At 40.8% G+C, this 23,376-nt stretch overlaps 1 protein-coding gene across 9 annotated transcripts in view; it reads right to left on the bottom strand.

The window, feature by feature from the left end:
* Positions 1 to 23,376, bottom strand: part of evl (Enah/Vasp-like) — an 89,490-nt gene that overhangs the window by 8,594 nt on the left and 57,520 nt on the right. For 4 of the 9 annotated variants that reach the window (XM_012967870.3, XM_012967869.3, XM_012967871.3 and 1 more), the window contains 3 exons: positions 12,096 to 12,168; positions 5,680 to 5,738; positions 155 to 1,033 (listed from right to left, as the gene is read on the bottom strand). In XM_012967870.3, coding sequence (XP_012823324.1) covers positions 155 to 1,033; positions 5,680 to 5,738; positions 12,096 to 12,168 — 1,011 coding nt within the window. 9 annotated transcript variants of the gene reach the window in all.

Genomic DNA, 23,376 nt, shown 5'->3' with positions numbered 1-23,376 from the left:
GCATGTTTATAATGTTGTTACTGTAACAATCACAAAATCCCCCAGAATCATTAACACTTGATTTCCATCTTTCTCATCTCCGGGAACCATTCCTAAAGAAAACATGACTGCGTTAGTGCTATCAGTGACAGTCATTCCAGAAACAAGTACTTACTGAACTGGGTAATGGTTGATGATGTCATGTAAGGTGCAGTTCTCTTGGGCAAAGTCAGCTCAGATACAGCAGCATAAGGGGGAGGTAATGAAACAAAGTGTGACATGGACTGGTATGGTTGCTGTGAAGGATGAGTGTCAGATTGGAAGGGCTGAGGAGAAGCCTGGGTTAGAGAGCCAGCAAGGCTGGTTATCACTGGCAATTGTGCAACAGGTACAGTTTCTATATAGGACAGGAAAGAACGGTCAACGCATTTAACCTGCGTCCGGGGTGAACTTAAAGAAATTTGCGAAGTTAGAGGTTCTTCTGCTTGGTCGCCTGGACCTGTCTGAGGTATAATTGGATTTTGGACCATTTTATCTGAACATCCTCTGATCCTGCTATTCTGGACAGGAATTACAGGTAGGAGCACTGGAATAGGTGACTGTGGAGATATACTCTTCTGCACTGATGAGGTCACTGAAACAGGAGGAGAGGAATAAGGAGAAAATGACAGAGAGGGATGCCTTACAGACTGATGCAGGGATAATGGAGAATGGGAGCCTGGAGCAGGCGGTGGGGATAAAGAGATTTGCTTGATGCTCCGGGATACAGTCCCATTGCTTGGCCTTATTGGAGAAAATGCAGAACTTTGGGATGTTGAAGGCTCTGATCCACAATGGCTGTTCTGCAGCTCTGGGGGTTCGCTGGTTCTGTTAGTGGACTTGTGTGTGGATTTACTACTAAGTTCAGGGGAAGCAGCTGCTGAAGAGATAACTTTTGCATAAGATGGAGGTGGGAGAGCGCCAGTAGAAGGAGAAGCACTGAAGTTACTGTAGTCAGGAGGAGGAGACTGGCAGTGGGAAGGGGAAGAAGACACGTTTATCTGAAGGGTAGAAACTAAAAGAAAAGAAAATGAAAAGAACAAAATGGGCATATATCAAGGAAAGCAAACAAGGCAGTGTGATTAGGAGAGCTGGAACTGACAGATGGAAACAGAAAATTAAAGATGGCTCATGCACAGATTTGTTAATGAAGAACAAATGAAATAAAACAGTTTGTCTGCTTTGTTTCAAAACCATTATTATGGGGGAGGGATAGACTCACAGAGAAATGGGTATCAACTTACCCCTGTAATGTGACACTGCTATACACTCACATGCCACTATTATGGTGTTTTGCCCCTTCTTTCTTAAATAGCTACTCTAACATGCACTCTGATGCTTAGTGATGCTGTGAAGCTTATTAGCCCCTAAAGTGTGCTACATAACCGCAACAAGTTTTGAAAACTGAGTGCTGCCCGAAACCTTCATGTTATGCAACGCAGTTTTGTGCTAATGAACACACTGAGAAGCCACAGTATAACCTCATTGGCATTATGATAGGACTTTCTACCAGAAGCCATAATTGGCTTTCCAATGGTCTATTGCACCTGCTACTGTTTCATACACTTGACTTCTATGCCAATTTTCTTTGCACTAATTATAACCACCCAGCCTGCTCCAAGTGCAAGTGAGGTAGGTGCAAGTAGAGGAGGGGAGCATAGGCTGCAGCAGCCCCTTCACCCCCCTGAATGTCATGAAATATTGCACAACAAGATACAGGGTAACACGTAGCAGATATTTGGGCACATTGTTTACTTGGCATAGTAAAAGATGAATAATATTGAGTGCAAAGAGACAAATGCCTGAGAGTCCCACATCTACTATTCAATCTCCGCAACACTCCCCAACAGTCACAGGTTTTTGATGCCCTACATCAGGAATCCCCAACCTTTTATACCTGTGAGCCACATTCAAATTGAAAGTGTTGGGGAGCAACACAAGCATGGAAAATGTTCCTGGGGGTGCAAATAAGAGCTATAATTGGCTACTTAATAACCCCTATGTTGAATTACAGCCTATAGAAGGTTCTGTTTGGATTTACACTGGGTTTTATGCAATCAACACTTGCCCCCAAGCTAGAAATTAAAAAATGAGCACCTACTTTGAAGCCATCCAACCACTGTTTGGGGATTACTGCTCTACATAATATATGGTAGAGTTAATTTAATAAGGGAGGGCAAAGAGCTAAACTGCATCCACTTAATAAACACTATTCCCAAAGGTACTTGCATCAGATACTTGCATCTATACATGCTCCCTTATATTTAAAGGAAAAACAATGGTGGCTTCTGCTTGGTGAATAGAACAGGGCTTATAGCTGCAAGGGGGCTGTGGAATTGATTCCGGCCATACAGTGGCATGTACACCTATATGCATATTTTTTCAACATGAGCAAGATAAATAGAACTTATAACTGAAAAATACAATCTACCTGCTCTTGTAACTTAAAACTATATATTATTTCTATTGCATCAAAATAAAGGTGCATTTTTTCGCTCTCACACTTACTAGATTACCATTAATTTGCTTGTTTAACTAGAGTTAGTGGTAATGGGCACTGTATGTACAATCCCCTCCTGTCACCCTTTGTTGTGACTCTTTTGGCTTACAGATAAACATATTTATTTGTGCACTAGTAAGCTATTTATCTACCCTGCAAGACCCAAATATTGAGTAGCTTTAATTTCCCTGTTTGCCCTCAAGGAACAACAAAAAGATTTTTATTATTAAAACAATAGGCAAACTCATGTTGCATAAGGAGGCACACTTACCCTTTAAGAAGATATTACTTTTAGAGATCCATCATGTGTGCTGTGCTTAATGAACTGCACTGCACCAGAAATGACGGCACCCATACTGATGCCAACAAAGCACAAACATAAATCTCATTTGCAGATAGTGACGTACATGTGTGGGACCCCTGGATAGGCTCCCATTGAGCAGTTTCCTGTGTTGGTTGATGAATTTAATAACTGTTTGTAAGAGACTATTTTGGACTTTTCAGAAACTGCAGCTTCTCCTAAATGTATGGACTGGCACAATATGATGGACATTAATTAATTTATTTTTTTCACGGCAATGTTTTTCTGGGGCCTATGGGTAATGTAGTCTACAAAGCTTTATGATGTAATTAGAAGGCAAATGCTTACATTGGTTCCCTTGTTAATGATATAACGAAGGGGCAGGTTTTGAAGCATTTAAACCTGAAAAATATGGGAGTACATTTAAACTTGACAAAGGGGACATCCCCAAAACATGTTGTGTAAAATGACACAATAAAGGCACTTCTGCAAGGAATTGAGTCCTGCTATTGAGCCTGCTTTCGTTTCTACAACTTTTGTTGTATGAATTGCAGTAAATATTTTTTTGTGGACCATTTCCTACCACGAAATGAATATAAATAAATTATAATATAATGATATTATAATGATTTATAATATATAAATGATATAATTTGGGGTTTTTAATACGGGAAGCTAAATGAGGTGCCATGTTCCCCAAGGTATACCTGTGTTCTTAAGATAATAAACTTTATTATTATTTATGTGGGCGCACTCTTTGCAATCAGGGGTGGGGACCCACCAGTTAGAGAGGTCTAGCCTGTTGTCACTCACAAGGCCCCTCTTCTTAAAGGAACAGTAACACCAAAAAAGTGTAAAAGTAATTACAGTATAATGTACTGTTGCCCTGCATTGCTACAACTGGTGTGTTTGCCTCAGAAAGACTACTATAGTTTATATAAGTTAGCTGCTGTGTAGCCATGGGGGCAGCCATTCAAAGGAGAAAAGGCACAGGTTACTTAGCAGATAACAGATAAACCCCCATTACATGGGGCTTATCTACTAGTTATCTGCTATGTAACCTGTGCCTTTTCTCCTTTTTTTCAGCTTGAATGGCTGCCCCCATGGCTACACAGCAGCTTATTTATATAGTAGCTTTTCTGAAGCAAAAATACCTTTTTTGCAGAGCAACAGCACATTATATTTTAATTACTTTAAAACACTTTATTTTTTTGATGTTACTGTTCCTTTAAAGCTGTAGTGGTGATGGAGGCAGGTAACTGAGGGCTTTGGGCGAGGCAAATGAAGGCAGACCACTGAAAGGGGTGGGCCTTGGGAAGGTTTATTTGGGAATAGTGACACACTCCTGTCAAAGCTGGGAACCTGTCACTGTGCCATTGAATGATTAATGATTTATAGCTCTTTCATTTGATTCAGTTCCTAGGATGATTTCTTTGAAGAGAAAAATTAGAAACATAAGCATGTGCTTGTTATTTGCAACACAGATCAGGAGGGGGCACTGTTCTACTGCTGGCCATTGGAACAACTGGCTGTTTAGAAGCAATGTCAGGATGTGGTTTACTAAGCGACAAACCAACAGCTATTTGCAACTGCAGAACTCTCAGAAACCTGACAGCTTTAACAGTCTAACTGACTAACCCATTAGACCAAGCACTCCAGCTAAGAACTACTCTATAATAGTAGGATGATCTACAAATACGAGTGTGTTTGTGTTCTCTAAATATGGCAGAACATTTCCCTATTGGCAGAACATTTGGCTAGCAACAATAAGTAATCACGTGGTTTCCTACTAGCTAAAAGGCATATTAGAATCCAACAAACTCAGGTTTGTTACTAATACTTTATGCTTCCAGGTCATCCCTCTGACCATCATGTTGTGAGGCCCAGCACAAAGTTCTTTGACAGTATGGAGTTTTTCTCCAAACATACACTATATGGCAAAAAGTACCTAAAGCACCTGCCTGTGCAATATCCCATTCCCAAACCAAAGTTTGGGCACTGATATTGGGGATCAGGCATGGTTACAGTGTTTCAATTTCACACAGATCAGTCAGGGCTGGTTGTACAGAGCTGTGGGTAGGCCAGTTAGGTTCTTCCACTCACATCTCAGAAGAAACCTCTGTTTGTGTTTGGGGGGAATTATTGAAACAGGAAAGAGCCTTCCCCATGCTAGAATATAATTTATCAAGAATACTATTCCATGTTATAACCTTAAGGTTCACTATCAGTTGAACCAGAGCCCCTAGCACAAACCATGCAAAACAGCATCAGACCATTTGTCCTCCACCACCAAATGTTACCATCAACATCACACATTCAGCTAGGTAGTAGTCCTCCTGCAGCTGCCAAACCCAGACTTTTCCTTCAAAGTACTGGAAGGTGAACTGATGGATGCATTATCACTACTCCATAGTGCAATGATGGTGACTGGGGAAATTTACACCACTCCAGTAGACACTTGACATTGCATATGGTGATATCTGATCATTCATAAAATACCCTTTGCTGCATATGAATAGTTTTTGAAATGATATAGACAGTTTGGGACTCAGCAGAGAGCTTTCAAATAGAGGACATGTTGTTTTTAGACAGAGTATCTGGCTAAAATGTGTCTGAATACTTCTGTCCATATAGTGTATCCTTTTAATGCTACAACAGTGCAGTCTGTCACATAATTTAGCAATAACGTTGCTAAGGCATGCATATCTATATCAAACCAAAGATTTAAAGCTAAACAAAATCTTTCTAGGAGAGCAGATAAAATGGTTACTCTTCCAACTGGGGTCTTAGTTACCAAGCTGACAGAACATCATACAGAGCCACAAGCATAACAAGCATCAACAGAAAAGTGCACCCCTACCTGTAGTAGAGGTCCTTCGTTCCAGGGTCTCCTGACGCTGCTGTTGCTCCAACATTTGCCTAAATGATCAGACAACAGAGAATAAATACATGCCACATTCCTGTCACATAGGCACATCAACTATAGCTTCTGTAATGATGTGAGATGCCTTGTGTATCCGATAGAAATCTCTGGCTACCATGATAAAAAGTTGATAGGTGCAAAGCTTAGAATGTATGATAAAACTATGAGAACAGGATTTAAGGACCGCACACTGGAGCTTATTACCATCAGTATTCTGCCATGATTTGTCATAATAACAGCAGCCTTAGCTTTGTTTTATACTTATTGCTTTGACTAAATTATGTCCTTCAGGTTTTACAAAACCTATAAACCATATTTCTGCACCACATTGTTAGTTTGCCTTCCCTTCTCTAACATTAATCCATTAATCCATGTCCTTCAAGTTACCCAATTAAAAATGTACAAAGTTAGAAATATTATTTAAGCACAAAACAGAGTTTTATTCCCTCAAGGCAAAAAGCGCATACGAGAACCCTTTGTTCTTAGCAGGAGTTTAAGTTGAATCCAATAATTTTTTTTTATTCAGATTCAGGTGCAGTTTGCAGTTGTAACCACTAGATGTCCTTCTTTTCTTTAGATAAATATGGAATAACCGTTTTGCAGACAACAGGCCTGAATAACTATGCCAGGGGCACCACGGATAGCACCATATTTATACCACGCAGCCTACAATATGTGTCCTATGGTACAGCTTTGCGCTACTATGGGGATATGTAATATAAGGCACTAAGTTTGTCCAGGTGCAGTAACCCATAGCAACCAATCAGCAGGTAGAATTTACTGGTCATCTGTTTAAAAGCAAACATTTTATTGGTTTCTATGGGATACTGTTCCTGTGCAAACTTAGTGCCTTTTATTACATATAGGGGCTAGAATAAAAACAGCTGTGTTTTACTCTGATTAAACTGCACCCTGTTTGCACCCAGGTTCTCCACCTCAGCTCTCTCAGCCCTCACCAGACATAGGCACAAGTGTCCCGAGGCCGTTTTTTTTTTTTTTTTAAATTGATTTCTGATCTAGCCAAATACACTGTAAACTTTTAAAGGCATAAGACCACCATTAAAGCAACGAGAAACAACTAAGAAAACTGATGGTAGTCTGTTGGGCCAGTGCAACCCTGGTTTTACTATGTCCTGCCATATGATAACCTGACAGCCTCTAACTAGCAGCAAACAAATACAGAAACATAATTTTATTCTTGCTCAGACCACACCCCACTCTACAGGCTTAGGTATTAAAAATGTACAGAAAAGATAATTTTGTGGCCTAAAGAGAATGCAGGGGGCTACACTTCTGGACATAAGAGTCTGCTGTGAGTGGTGCAGAAGGCTCGCTCCTCCAATACCTTAACTCTCACCGTATTCCAACCACACAGTGCATCATAGGCACAAAAGTCCATGAGGGTGGGGGTGGATGGATGGAATTCTGCCCTGATGACAGTAACTGATGCATCTTAAAGTAATAAGACATTCTTTTTTATGCAGGATGAAGCCCCAGTGCTCACAGGGGAAAGTGCTTCTATATTGCACTACTAGGGACCCTTCGGGCTTGACCTGCTTATATCTTTAAGTAAAACAACACTTTCCTTTTGCTATGGTGTGTTGCCATTAATAACACGCAGCACAGCATAAATCAAAGCAAAAACTGAAAAGTAGAATCTGTGGCTTCAGCGCTATAGTACTTTTACACTGACGTATAGATTTACGATCTAGGGCACTAAAAGGCTAATAAATACTCACATATTACTACTAATAGTTTTACAACATGCTGTAAGATACATTGCCACCCAGCCTGCAGTCTAATTATAGGCAAGTCAGGAATGCAAGGCCTCTTCTACATACAGGTGCCACATACAGGCTGCCTCAGGCACACAAACAAACTGGGAAGTGGAATTATTGCTTAGGGTGCTGCTTATGACATGAATGTGATCCATGGGGGTCCTTAAGTCATCGCACAGTTTTTACAGTTGCAGCTGTAGTTGCACAGTATTACCTATGTGCTGTGTTTTTGTTATATTACTTTCTTCTAAAACTCAGTGATCACAAAATCCAGAACAATCTGTGTTTTCACTTGTGATTTACTTACAGCTGCAAACTGTCTGCGCATATAAGTCCTTCAGCAACTCACTCAAGGTGCAAATGTCTGGACCATAACATTTTTTTAAGAGGGGCTTGGGTGATTTCTTGATTAAGCATACAAGCACTTATAATATACAATATTACACAAAGGGAGGTCAAATATTATATAATAATTTGCTAATCTTTCTATACATAGTTGAAGAGCACCTATTAGCCCTATATTGTTTCCCCCACCAGAGGTGCTAACAGAGCCTACTGTGTCTTATACCACATTGCACTTAATCTTTGTGTATTTATACTTAGATATTGTATTTAAGACTGGGGCCACCAAGAAGTCTAGGTCACCCAGCACAGCTCCTATCTACAGTACATCTGCCATCTGTACCAGAAACAGGCAGGGACGGAAACAATATCATTCCTGACTAATGATGAGTTTTGCCATTGGCAGAAGTTTTTGAGAAACAGCGGCAAAAATTTGTCGCAAATAAAATTTTGAAATATTGTGGAACTGCGAATGCTTTCCTAAATTATATGCAGCCCTTGCAGAAGGCTGGCTCTGTGCCTCCCCCCACCACATCAAGTAAATTCACCTGGCTTTACCTAAGCTAAATGGAACACTTTAAGAGACTTATGGGGTTATGTAATAACAGCACCAAGTCTGCCTAGTAGCAGTAACCCAGAGCAACCAATCAGCAGGTAGCATTTACTGGTCACCTGTTTAAAAACAAACATCTTATTGGTTGCTATGGGTTACTGCTCTTGTGCAAACATAGTGCCTTTTATTACATATGAAGGTTAAAGTGCTTACAGTTATGGCACACAAGGCAAATTTAAGTGTATTGCCACTCCATGATATCTAGCACAGAAGTTAGTAAAATGCTTGCAATTGCTTCTCTATACATTTTTTCCTAGGAATCACCTGCATTCACAGGGAGGTGATTATACCATGAGAATACAGAATGAGCTGGCCTGTGCTAGTTCATCCATGGTCCTGGCAGGACCGGCCAGGGTCAGTTTTAAAATCTTTGCCACCCACCTTACTAAAAATAGTGCATGCAGCAAATTGTTTGTATTAGCATTGTTTTAGTCTTGTATAGGATGGATTAATGGAGAAATATCACTACCTTAGCAAGCCGGTAGTGGTACATTGAGCAAAATGAGAGGATAGTTACTATAACAGCCCCCAAGATATTCTACTGATACCATTCTAACACATGGGAGAACTCAGGGCAAATGACAGCCTGTTAGGAAACACACATGGGACACTGAATCTAGCAGAGGCACAGCCTTCATAAAGATGCAAACATACATAAAAGCTGCTCACACAGAGTACAATACATTACTGGGATTCCCACCAACAGAAGTCTGTTTCCCCTACTGCAGGGGCTTCCACACTGTGGGCTCATGCTGCACTTTGCGGTAAAATAAACGGTGTGTAACAAGATTAAAGCCAGATAAAAACATTTTAGTCATCCTGCTACTTGTCTTGACATTGTGCTAATATTATATTAATGCAGAAAAAAAATTGCCCCAAATCTTATCCCACTTGGGTTTCAATGTGTAAATTTCAGCTGCACTTTTTTTTCTGAACCAGTTGTTCACCTTTAAACACAGAAATAAATGTGATATAATTTTGCACCCTAGGTGTCTCTCAGGAAGGAAGAGGTTAACCATATACTCAGCAGCACTGAGTTAACTGAGTAAACTGCACCTGTGTGTTGTACAGTATGTATGTGTAGCGCTCAAAGTGTTTGTAACTGCTGCTCCCAATACACCCCAACATTGTTTGGGTAGCAGTAAGATACTGGGAGCTGCAGGTTGCTTATGCCTTCTCCACACAACTGGACATTTTGTTTGTATACCCTGTGCTCTATCACAACCAAATGACACCTGAAACACTCTACTATTAATGCAGGTAAATAGTGAGGAAAGCCTTGGCTAAACACAGATATCCTAAACATAGGTTAATATAGGGCATTCATAAACCAGGCCAGAAGTTTACCAGCTTATTTTGGGAAAGTTAGAGTAACAGTGTCAGTCTTTCAGTAAGATCACTCTATAAAGGCCAATAACCATTGAATGGGCCTGATTCACTAAAGGGCGATAAAACGTGCGCTATTTTTATTGTGCGCTAAAATTTTTACCGCGTCTTAATTTTGGCGATTTTTCGCACGATTCACTATAAGCATACTCGCGCTTTTTTACGCGCGATATTGCATGCGTTATTTAACTTGCGAAAAGACTATTTCAATGCGGTATTTGCCGGTACATGCGCTAAATTACGCGAATAATCGCCGCATATGAATGGTAGCATAGAAATAGTGTATAAAAATTGTTGCCGCATATAAATGATGTATATAAATATTAGCCACATACTGATGAGCAAATGTGTTCTGGTTATCTTTAGTGAAAAATTAGCAAATCTTTCGAAAGATCCACGAAACGGCAAAAATGTTGTGCGGGCAAAAAAATTGTTGCTGTGACTATTATTTTTTGACGCTTGTATAAATTTTTGGATGTGCGGTGAATTTTTGCGTGGCAAATTTTTTCATGCGTTTTGCCATTGGCGGAATGTTTTGAGAAACGCATGAAAAAATCCGCCGCGAAAAAAATTCAACGCACGTCCAAAAATTCGCTGCGAATCCATGCCTGCCAAAACATTTCATCACTTGTAGCCAAATATAAATAGTCGCGCAAATGAACGCACGCCATGTTAGCCATACACGCCAATACTTGCAGAAAATGACTGTATTAAAAATGAACATTTCGCAGCAAACTGGCGGCTGCGTCACTCTAGGGGAAACACATACTTGAATAAATAACACTGTAAGTCCATATTTTATTGCAAAAAATCATTTACTGTACTTTTCTATAATTTTGCGCCTGCCTGTAGTAGGTGTTAATTTTCGCATAGCCGAATGCGATATTTAGCGCGCAAAAGTTATAGTGAATCATGCGATCGTATTCTTTTCAGCGCGGAAATTAACGCAAAACGGTAAAACTAGTGCGAGAAATAACCCATGCGAAAATGGCGATTTTTCGCACGCGATAATACTATGGTGAATCGCGCGCAAATTATTTTGCGTTTTTTAACGCGAAAAAGCATGCGATAATTTTTATCGCCCTTTAGTGAATCAGGCCCAATATCTTGTATTATCCTATTTATATGGATAGGTGTATAAATAAGATATATCCATCTTCCCAAAGAGAACTAACAAGGCCGTGCTGTAATTTCACTCTGATCCATGTTCTTCCCTCCCCCTACTGGGAAGTCTGTCCATTTTCACAAAGAGAGTAAAAAATGGAAAGTGGTTGGTATAATGCTGCTCCTGGTCTCCTTTTGTATAAATATGTAACATAATGCATGTCATAATGTTATCAGTACAAAGACAGTCTGTTCCAGTGCCGCTTCTTGCCCCAACTCCTGGCACCTTTCCTCACACCAAGCCCTGAACAAAATGCATGATCTTTAGAGTTCTGCTTGGAAAACAAAGAACAGGGAGAATATGCATGTTATGGGCCGCTGTGTCCTTCCCATTCACTTAGAAGGAAAACACACTGCCTGTGGAATACTGTAGTCTGGGATTTCATTTAGTATTAATGCAGAAGTTTCATTAAGGTAGGAAAAGTCCCAGGTTCCAACTATTCTAGATAATAGATCTCATACTTGTATTGCAATAAGTGCAATGTGTTGGCCACTCGATCACTAACATGCACGTTCACCCCCTTGATTCTACTTAGTGCTGTTTTGCAGGGGTATCTATCAGTCATTTCTCAATTCTCTCTAGAATTCCCAGAAACAGCCTTCATTTTTAGGGGACACTGAGAGTTGTATTTTATCAAAATCTGGGGACTTGCAGACTGGACCCTGTTTTAGCTCATTAGCGTGACTTTATGCATATTACAGAATATTGTCACAGGGGTTTGTATACACATTGGGGCTCATTTATCAACAATGGGCAAATTTGCCCATGGGCAGTAACCCATAGCAATCAATCTGTGATTGTCTTTTTTTCAGCCATCTGCAGGTAGAAGAATAAATGCAACAATGTGATTGGTTGACATAGGTTCCTGCCCATGGGCAAATTTGCCCTGTGTTGATAAATGTCCCCCATTGTACCTCAATAACCACAATAATCCCCTCTCCTGCCCTTGAAAATCTGCACCTGGGGCTCTCCAGCTACTGCAATATGCAAACCCCTGCTTGGCTCAAAATGGCAGATAGACTGCTGGGGGAAAAAATAAAAGAAAAACCAAGAAACATATGGATTGTACCTTCTCTGTATTTCCATGTCATCTGGGGAGGGTCCATTTTGTATATTCGGAGCTTGACGCTGGGCAGCAGGACCTAAACACAGGGAGATAGAGAATCATGAAGTACAGTACATAGTGGGGGAAACAATTTTAAGAAACATAAATACCAAAGTGTAGCACTAAATAAAAGCAGATTTAGTGCATGAACTGAAAGGAGAATGAAAGGCTTTGATAATATGTAGTGTTCCTGAAAAGCCCTCCCTCCCACCTCTTGAAGCACGGCAGGTTTTCCCCTTCACCCTGCACACTGAGATAAAGCAGAGCAGCAGGCACTATCTTCTACACCTAACTCTTCTCTAATAATTGATTTACACAGGGAGCATTAGTGGCTGAAGTCAGGTCCTGATCAATGTTGACTGCATATGTTCATTGTTGGGAACTGCTTACAGGAGAAGAGTTAGCTGCACAAGATGGCACCTATGAACTCCACTGCACTACTCTACTAAGCAAAACTTCTAGGCAGAAAGATTGAGAGTAAGAAAGATGGAGTATAATAAGACAAGATGGTGACAGCAACTCTTCATATCCTTTCTGGTCAACCCTTCATCACAAGAGCTCAAATTTGCCAGGGAGTGCCTGGAAGCTGTAGGGCCTCAACACAACAAATATTTCTACAAACAGTGCATTTTATTAGAAAGGCCTACTTCCCTGTAACTGAACTAGAACTTTACTTTCCTGTGGGATGAATAACTGACAGTCTCATTGCACATTCTTTCCAACATTATTTCCATTTTACATGTACCTTTGTGATTTCAGATCCTGCATTTATAAATTCCAAGGAAATAACAAGATAGGCAGACGTGTGGCACTAAAGCCAGCCAACAGAGAGGAGCTGCTGAGCTTTGGATAGCATTTACATAAAACATCTGACCTTGAGTTTGGTATTAAAAATGATATATTTAGCATACATTCTAAAGTGGGTCATTGATGCACGGGGATAAACTGGGGTGCTGAATTGATGGCCAGTTGAATTATGTAAAACTGCATCACTTTTCTAGAAAGTTTCCTTAAAAATCCTTATTTTGCACTGGCAAACTTCTGGGAACCCTCTATTGACTGGACCATCCATATCCTCTTCTTGGGCTCTGCACTTTTCATTAGGTGGTCCAGGCTCTCCTCAGAGCTCCCCTCCATTGGCTGGTCCACGCTTTTCTTAAGTGTTGTCCTCCATTGGTCCTAACTGTCCTGTAGGGTTCACTAGCTGTGCTCCTTTCTTAACATCCACTTCTTTGTGTCTATGATGCCAGTTACTATGTGTATAGCATGAGCAACACACAGAGCCAAGTAAAAGACAGACAGAAGATTTCACAAAGTTTTTGTAAAGTTTGAACACATTTCTTTGGGGTCTTGTTTTATGCATTAATACAGTTTTGCTAATGAAGGTGAAATTGCCCTTTAAGATGCAAGTTATCTAAGTGCAGGTGTTGAGTATTCTGGGCTCTCTACAAAAAGCTATTTATTTAATTAAGTTTAAGAAACTTTTAATCTTTTTTGGCATTCAGTACAGGAGATCAAAGAGAAATGAGGAACTTTTTCAGTAAGAATCTGAGACTGTGGGCTGAGCTGTTAAAATTGGGACTGTCCCACAAAAATCGGGATAGCTGGAGGGTATGCCAGTGCACTTTCAGGCTTCCAAGGGGGTGCAGCCCAAAGCAGATTAACAATCAGCATAAAAAAATGATATTTTAGTATTTTGGTTGGTGTATGCACAAACACATAACCATTGCATTATTGCAAGGTATTATGTCTAACAATTACAAAAAAAAAATTAGCAGTAGGTATGTAGGAAAGGGTCTTCATTTTGCTAAGTTTGTAACCCATAGCAACCAATAAGCAGGTAGCTGTCTGAAAATTAAAACCTGATTGCCTGTCATGGGTTACTAGACCTTTTATTACATTACACCAAGTATAGACCCCTTCTGTTGAGGTAAAAGTTGGCATACATAAAAAAGTACCAGAATGCTCCACAGGCTGAACTCTATTTGTATAGACACTAAATTTTGCTCCATTTGCATTTTTTGTAATGTATCCTGTTGTGGTTTAACAGTAAGTGCAAGGAATGAGCGGCATTCTGGGGATGATTCTTAAACTCTCTGGGTGATGAGAGAATTATTGGCCTGATCGGTGATGAAATGGCCTACTAACTAGGGCAGCTGTTTAACATTCTGCTGACCAAGACAAACCAATGTGATGGATTTGCACATGATAAAATGTTCGAGTGTTATAAAGATGTGAGACCTCAGATCTTTAATCTCAATAAAGTTTTCATTCATTTACTTGCTCAGCCACAGATTATTTTCTGAGTTACTCTAAGAAGTGTGTTTAATCATTTTAACAATGATTTGTGTTTGCAATAAGCTATGACTTCATACTAAGCAGGGCTCATTAGCTTACATAAGTGCTAAATGCACAAATGCAGGTGCCAACATCTACCAATAAGCAGGCTGGTATAAAAATCCCATAGGAATAATAAGACCCTGGGTGAGTTTTTATGTATTAAGCTCTAAACTTAATGCATAAATCTGCTCCTTAGGCTAATGTCTGATCAAGCAAGTTAGTTGTCCGTGTTAGATCTCTGCTACTGCAAGCAACAAACTGCTCTGAAATGCCTTTCCCTTGGCAGCAATAGCAGTTGCTGGTGGAAAGGGCTACGCATTGCTTAAGCTTTCCAAAGTCGCGAAAGTTGTCTGCAGGAGGCAGTTCGGATCGGTTAGCAGATCGCAAGGGACTAACTCGCTCTGTGGGACATTAGTCTTAGACTGCAAGCTTCACCAAGGCAGGAACTGATGTGAATGATAATATAATCTCAGATATCTGATTGGTTGCTGTGGGCAACTCCACCTATCATAGTAAATCAGACCTGCTGTCTAAGTAAAATAAATTTAAAATAAGATAAAACACTATAAATTGGTTACATTTTCCTTCTAGTAAAGAAGTTCACATCCCACATACAGTAGCAACACTTTATAAAACATGACATTTAAGCAAATGATATTCACAGACAAGCACTAATGCCACTCTCTCCAGTAATGAAATACATCAAATGATGCCAGACACAGTTCTAGGCAGCTCAGCTTTCCCTTTGGGAAACTCATTGCCCTGCATTAAGCTGCCTTTATCATATTTGGATGGCAAAGCTCCCAATATATAATTCAGTAGAGCTGGAGAACTGGGGACAGCAGCAGAGTTAATGACATACATACAGCAGCTGGTAGAAAAATACAAAAGGTCTGTATTTCACTGGAAGCAGGAGATATTCTCCATCTGTTTGAGGCCCTATTTTGTGCAAACTTCATTCATAAGGTTGCACTGGGAGAAGAAGTCTATGAGGAATAATGGGGCTTGTGTAATGCAAACTCACTTTCCAAGGGACGACTGGCACAGAGCTTCTAATGTTTTACTGACTGTTATTTTACTGAAAGATTCTGATGCTGCATATACTGTACCATGCCTGAAGCAGGCACGTAAGAAGTCATGAAAACTTGCATATTATAATCTACTAAATTATCTATGGCTAACACGGTACAACACTTTACTACTATATAAGAATATCAACATTATAACTAATATTTAGAAACTGAAATATATAAATTACTCATAACACAGCGAATAATAGAATGAAAGGCAATTTTCAGTCAAACCACAATAAATCCCATATTTGTCTATAAATCAATAAATAATATCTATCTTTCACACTGAACATAGATGGAAATCAGTAACTCTACAAATGTTACACTATAGCTCTCAATGCTCACTGGCATATTTTGGCTCTTGGTGGGATTCTGTGAGTTATAGCTTACTAACATCTGCACAGTAGCAGGATAGATATCAGTAATATATGTGGTCAAACTTAATGCTTTGAGTTTACATTGAGGTGCCATGACTTGTGGCTGTCTACCAGTTCCTAGAAAGCCATACATTCCTTTTTATAGAGAATAAAGGATCACCAGCACTGAACACAGGCAAGCAAATAGAATGTACAAAGTGCATTTTTTGTTATGTTTTTGCTGTGTTTTATTGTATTGTTAAATTTCAGTAAAATATAGACAGCTGGCCTAGGAGTTATCACTTTTAGGCAGACCCCTCACTTTTATCTGTAGAATTTGGCATATAGATAGAGCATGATCTACACCAATTTATTAAGCACAAAATTCTTTCAGTGACAAATTTCTCCGAGCTCCATTAACAGATTAGGTATGCCTGTTTTACAAATAGCAAAAAAACAGTCACTTGGCACTTGGCAAAGCATTGCCCTACTGACCAGAAAACTGTCAGTGTAATAGGAATGGGCTCACCCTCATAGTGCTGAAAGGCAGTGACCCGGTCAGGTTCTATCAACATGAGAACACACACACATATATACATTTATCTTTCAAATGTAATTAACATGAAAGACATTACAAGTATTTATAAGAGTAACCAATATCTGTTCTGTCTGCACAGCCCCCAATTCCCACATTATGCACAGAGAAAAGAAGCTGCGGCATACTGTGAGTAACTTTTCCCACTTTGCTTTTTCAGAGACATCACAAACTTTGCTGGCTTTGTTAGAATCACACTCTGTACTGTAATTACATTGCTAATTTACAGCAGGAATACAGGCAAAATATTCATATACATAATAAGCCAAAAGCCAATTTCCTCTCTGAAGGTGACACACATTGTGACCTGTTTGCTCATATTAAACGTACAGCTTGAAAGCATACATTAATTATATTTTAGCAATAAGAGAGCAAGTTTTAGAGCTGGAAAAGAGGCGTACAGATAAATTCCACAGGCTAACTCTATGCTTATCTTCAATTTCCATAAAGGTTATATAACACACTTATTAGAGCAATTTGTCGATAAGATAACATAAAAACGGGATATAATAGCTTGCTTAGTGTTATTCTGTCTTAACTTACCATACAGTTGGCTAGTAATGCTATTATCTCCCCAGTGTATAAAATGTAAAAGAACAGCATCCAGCATGCAAGCAACAGGCATGATAAACAAGAAATATGGCAGGAAAAGGCAACCTTGACAGATAAAGGGTTAAGCAATAGAAATTGGAAAGCCATCATCCTTCACCTACAAGACATTCTGCACAGGATGAGACAGTCGCAGTGGCACAGGCAGAAACAATGAAAGACCCACTCCCTGCTGACCATAGTATAACAAGGCCTTGCTCTGAACAATTCTCAATGCAGCCTATTCATTGCCAGCCCTTACCTGCCCTCCCACAGGGTACCAGGTTACACCAAGTGTAATCAATCCCTCACTCCAGCACACAAGTGCTCCTCCCTTTAAATATTTCATTGTAGTCAGTTTGCCAATCCCAGGACTAAACTGTAAAGGTAGATGCTCTTAGTGACCATCATTTTATACATACAGGCATTTGCCTTATTTCAGTCCTGTGCAACCATCACATCAGTCTATAGAATACAGCAGTTATCAGGGGATCATTATTGGAACATAAGGTAACAACAGTTAAGGTACCAAGTTTTTTTAAATTACATATTAATTACGCAACTACACCATCTGTCATTCTGCTGTTACTTTTTGTAACCTATTTGACTAGATACATACTTGGGCAATAAATCATTCTGACAGTGCATCTTCCTTGATTAAGGGTCTAGGTTTTTCCTTTCTGTATACTTTGCCTTATGTTTTGTCTGCATCTCACAGCTCTAAAGGCTGTGCCACAGTATTTATAGTGAGTACCAGCTGCTGCTGGCGTCTGCGGGAGATTGCTGTTTATACAAACTGTCATGCTATAATAGTGAGTCTGGTATTCTCCATGAGACTGAATGAGTCCATGACTCTGCAGGAGAATCTCTGCCACCTCAGAAAAATATCCTGCCATCTAATGTACATGCAACCTGGCTTTTTTTATGTCAGTGACCTCCTTAGGCACCAGCTACCCAGTAACTACCTCTGTAGGTATTTATTGTTCTTTTATTGGTTCTATTTTTAGGCTCTCTACTATTCATCTTCCCAGGTGCTAGGGACACACGGATAGATGGATGTTTATTTAAGCAACTGAATGATCAGAACTGCAGGAATTAAAGAAGGTTCTTATACACCCACTCATGTGGTGCATTGGCATACCTCCCAACATTTGAAAAATGAAAATGGGGACAAAAAGACTTGGCGTGCGCAGCGCGGCAATTTTTTGACCACGCCCACTTTGTGGCCACGCCCCAATTGCCACACCCCATTTTTTAAATTCATTTTTAAATGCCCCCATAGAAAGTACCCTCCATACACAATGCCCCCATAGAAAGTGCCCCCAATTCCCCCATACACAGTGTCCCCCATACACAGTACCCCCCATACACAGTGTCCCCCATACACAGTGCCCCCCATACACAGTGCCCCCATACACAGTGCCCCCCATACACAGTTCTCCCCATACACAGTGCCCCCCATACACAGTAGCCCCCATACACAGTGCCCCCCATACACAGTAGCCCCCCATACACAGTGCCCCCATACACAGTGCCCCCCATACACAGTAACCCCCAATTGCCCCATAGAGAGTACCTCCAATAGTAAATTCCCCCCATACACAGTGCCCCCCATACACAGTAGCCCCCAATTGCCCCATAGAGAGTACCTCCAATAGTAAATTCCCCCCATACACAGTGCCCCCCCCATAGACGCTGCTTCTTGTGGCTTCTGCTCCTTATGCGGCGGCGACAGGCCCTTTTATAAGGTTGCGCCCCGTTCCTACGTGTGACGTCACACGTACGCACGGGCACAACCTTTTAAAAGGGCCTGTCGCCACCGTACGAGGAATAGAATAAGAAGCAGGAGCCGCAGGACTAGACGGAGCCGGAGCGCTCCGCTGCAGCCAGCGCATCCCGCTGGCCTGGATAGTTTAATGAATGTTCTGCATTTCCGTAATGCGGGACATTCATTGAACAATCCGGGACAGCGGGATGCGCTTTAAAAACCGGGACTGTCCCCCAATTGCCCCCATACACAGTCCCCCCATACACAGTGTCCCCCATACACAGTGCCCCCCATACACAGTGTCCCCCATACACAGTGCCCCCCATACACAGTTCCCCCCATACACAGTAGCCCCCCATACACAGTGCCCCCCCATACACAGTAGCCCCCATACACAGTAGCCCCCAATTGCCCCATAGAGAGTACCTCCAATAGTAAATTCCCCCCATACACAGTGCCCCCCCCCCCATAGACGCTGCTTCTTGTGGCTTCTGCTCCTTATGCGGCGGCGACAGGCCCTTTTATAAGGTTGCGCCCCGTTCGTACGTGTGACGTCACACGTAGGCACGGGCGCAACCTTATAAAAGGGCCTGTCGCTGCTGTACGAGGAGTAGAATAAGAAGCAGGAGCCGCAGGACTAGACAGAGCCGGAGCGCTCTGCTGCAGCCAGCGCATCCCGCTGGCCTGGATAGTTTAATGAATGTTCTGCATTTCCATAATGCGGGACATTCATTGAACAATCCGGGACAGCGGGATGTGCTTTAAAAACTGGGACTGTCCCGCGAAAAGCGGGACATTTGGGGGTATGCATTGGCAAGTTACACTTTTTTTATATGTACTTTATTTTTCATTTTAAAGACCGTGATGGAGGGATACAGCATCCCAGTGAGTCAATGTAACCAGAAGATAACTAACATCAGGGGGCACTGCTGCCATGAAACCCGCCTTAGGTGACAGCATCCCTGAAGTTCTGAGTGTTATGTATGTGCATAAGCTGTGTTATGTTTCATAAAGTTATATGCTTTTGAAGGATGTTGGAATGTTGCAGCCTTAGGAAATAGTGGGAGGAGACTGGGAAGCTAGTCTCGCGTAAGACAGAAAGGTGGTAAACAGCTAACAACCTGCCTGCATTACTGAACGACATCTCTGATATAACACTGATGCAGCAAAATGCCAGCTTGCAACTTTATTCCTGCATTGAAATCCTTTTTTTAAAAGCACAAACGCATTTTAATTTTGAAATTTCACATGGGACTAGCCATATACTTTATTTCCCATGGTGCCACAGCCATGTGACCTGTGCTCTGAAAAAAAAGTCACACTTTACTGCTGAGCTGCAAGTTGGAGTGATATCTACTCCCTCCCAGTAGCCGAACAGCAGAACAATGGGAAGGGAGCAAGATAGCAGCTCCCAGTAGATATCAGAATAGCAATAGTAAGAAATCTAGGTCCGGCTTGGGACTCCTCCAGTTACATGGGAGCAGAAGAAAGCAGGTATGTTGCCACTATGGGCAACATACCTTCTGAAAATGACTTGCACAGATTTAACCACAAGCTGCTGGCTCCTTCTGAAAGCACAATGCACTGAGATGGCCGCTTACACAACAATATTACAACTAAAAAAATTAATTTGTTGGTTTAAGAACAACATTTTAAATGGTAGAGTAATTTAGAAATAAAAATCATGACAGAATCCCTTTAAGCTGTTACTGGCCTTAGCCTTACGTAGCCTCACATATATCACATAACATCATTTTGTAACCCCCTAACTAGAAGCCAAAAGGGATATGGCTTAGCCATTTATTTGTTGGAGGGTTGTGCACAATCATTTAAAGGAATTCTACATTGAGACATAGATACCGACTATAAATATTTATAGTCAGATAGTAATTAGTAGTTATATAGTTTATAATCCTTGTGACAGTTATATGTAATTATACTGAAAGCTTGCTTGCCTAAGCCAAATCTCATTTCTGCTTGAGCATTTTGACAGGAGAGGTCATTTATGGCTGCGTATTGCCTCCACTTGGCTAAAGGTCAGCACTTCCTTTCAGTGTCAGGGGTCAGTCCTTTATGAAAAGGCTCATTAGCCAGATGAAAACTCTTTCCCTTCTTGCCATGCTTGAGAAGATATCAATAGTAATACCTAAAATATAAATATATTGATAAACGCTATCTACATTTCCTTCATTTTCTGATAGCTTTAGATATGAAAACTTCCTTTAGGTAAAACAAGTTTATTTCCACGAGGAAGATCATTAGAATCAGTATTGACCCCATCTTGCTGATCAACCATTTAAATAAAAATACTCTTTATCTAAAGAACTTGTCCTAATATGCCTGTCTTTCTAAACAAGCAAATGAAATCTGTAAATTAAAACCAGTAAGCTAGACCACTTTAGCTCTTCAGTACAACAGGTCAGCACTTATCACACTATTACTAGTACCATTACTACTACCTTCAATAAGTTTAAATGTCTTAGCAGGAATGTTCCATGTACATAAATATTTCCCAGCAAAGGTTACTGTTATTTGTAAAAAAAAAAAGATGGGTTGACATTATTCCAGAATATACAAATCTTCTATTACCAGATACAAGTAGATACATTTTATGGGCAAAATGTCAACATATCTAGGGGTGCTGCTCAACTTACCTCAGGCAGCAGCGACAAGTTACCAGGGGTGGCAAAAAGAGCTGAAAATCAGATTTTTAAACTGCTATTGTGCTCTCTGCACTAGTGATGAGCCCCCACAATGCTCTCCATTGCCCTAAGACAGTGCTGTACATATCCAACATGCCTAAATACTAACTCATAAACCAAAGATATTAGGGTTGGGCCTTTTTTTGCTGCTACTCTTTTGGACTTTTCTACTAGATGTTACAACATGGTGGAATTTGCCCCACCTGTGGAAGAGAAGTCTGCTTCCACTATAGTTACTCCACTAATGTTCCTTTAATTTATATATAAAAAGTTGGGCAGTGATGAAGTCATGCTTGTAGCTGGCATTCCAGTTGACCCTACGGTTGGCCAGTTGGGTTGAGGTCAGCACTCACGGTCAAGTTCTTCCACTCTCATCTCAGCAAACCTATTCTGTACAGAGCTCTCTTTATACATGGAGGCATTATTAAGCTTGAACTGTTGCCCCAAAGTAGAAAGCAGGGAACTGTCAAAAATGTTATTGTATGATGTAGTGGAACCTGTGTCTGCAACGATGGATGTGGCTTAAAGGAGAAGGAAAGGCAAAGTCTCTTGGGGGTGCCAAAATGTTAGGCACCCCCAAGTGACTTAAATCGCTTACCTTGTACCCCAGGCTGGTGCCCCTGTTAGGAGAGAACAGCACCAGCCCAGGGCACCTGTAGCGAGCGCTTCCTCCTTCCGTCTTCACTCGCATGCAAATGTGCAGTAGAGTGAATAGTGGAACTTTAACAGAGAAGTCGGCTTTTCACTCTACTGCGCATGCGCCTGTCCTTAGTCCTTCCAAAAGCGAAGGAGGAAGCGCTCGCTGCAGATACCCCGGGCTGGTGCTGTTTTCTCCTAACAGGGGCACAAGGTAAGTGATTTACATTTTGGCACCCCCAAGTGACTTAGCCTTTCCTTCTCCTTTAAAAGAGAACTAAAAAGGTAGGTTAAAAATGCTGCACATTTTTTTTTGGCTTTTGAACCAGCCCAAGGCTACCACAGCCCTTTAGCAATAAAGATCTGTACCTCTGGTTATACCCTCAATAGCTCCCCACTTCTTTTCTGCTGATTCCATGCACACAACATACTGCATAAATACCATATTGATGTCATAATACTAGACTCATAAGTAATTCATTCAGATTCTCATTACATGGCAGCTCAGGAATCAGTGGAGTTACGTCAGAATTTAATCATTAGCCCTGTAGAATCAGATTGTATGACGACCCCTAAGCTTAGCTTCTCCACAGCTGCCCAGAGCACAGTGAGCATGCGCAGTGTCCCTGACACCCTCAACAAAATTCAAGATGGTGACCCCCTGTACACAGCTTTGAAGACCTAAATCATTACTGCTGAGATTCTTAAACTTTAAGCTGGTGCAATAAATTTAGTATATGAAATGTGGAATTTCTATCCATATTTGTTTTTTGGGGTTAGTTCTCCTTTAAATAGTCAATTTTTATCATTAGAACTAATAGTTACTTTTCACCGTGTTGCATAGACAAATGGACTGGCACAAAAGCAGATGGTTGTATAACTGGATATATAGGAAGATAGATAAATGTGCAGTGAAACGCGTAATGGTTGCCAGGTATGCAATATTTATTCTGACTTTTCATCACTTGTGATTGGGAAGATGCTGACATAACGCAATATGCCTGCCCCTCCCTGCTGAATGTTATACATGACATCCCGTCACACACACCCATATATCATGTGCAGAGCTGGCAAATAACAAGACTTTATTCAGACACAACTACAGGTGGATAACTGGAGCCATCTAATAACTACAAACAGACTAATACTGGAAACAGCACTGTCTGTAATTTCCCTTTTAGCCCAGC

Source organism: Xenopus tropicalis, chromosome 8, assembly GCF_000004195.4.
Source record: "Xenopus tropicalis strain Nigerian chromosome 8, UCB_Xtro_10.0, whole genome shotgun sequence".
Taxonomy (NCBI): domain Eukaryota; kingdom Metazoa; phylum Chordata; class Amphibia; order Anura; family Pipidae; genus Xenopus; species Xenopus tropicalis.
This window is presented reverse-complemented; position numbering and strand designations above follow the sequence as displayed.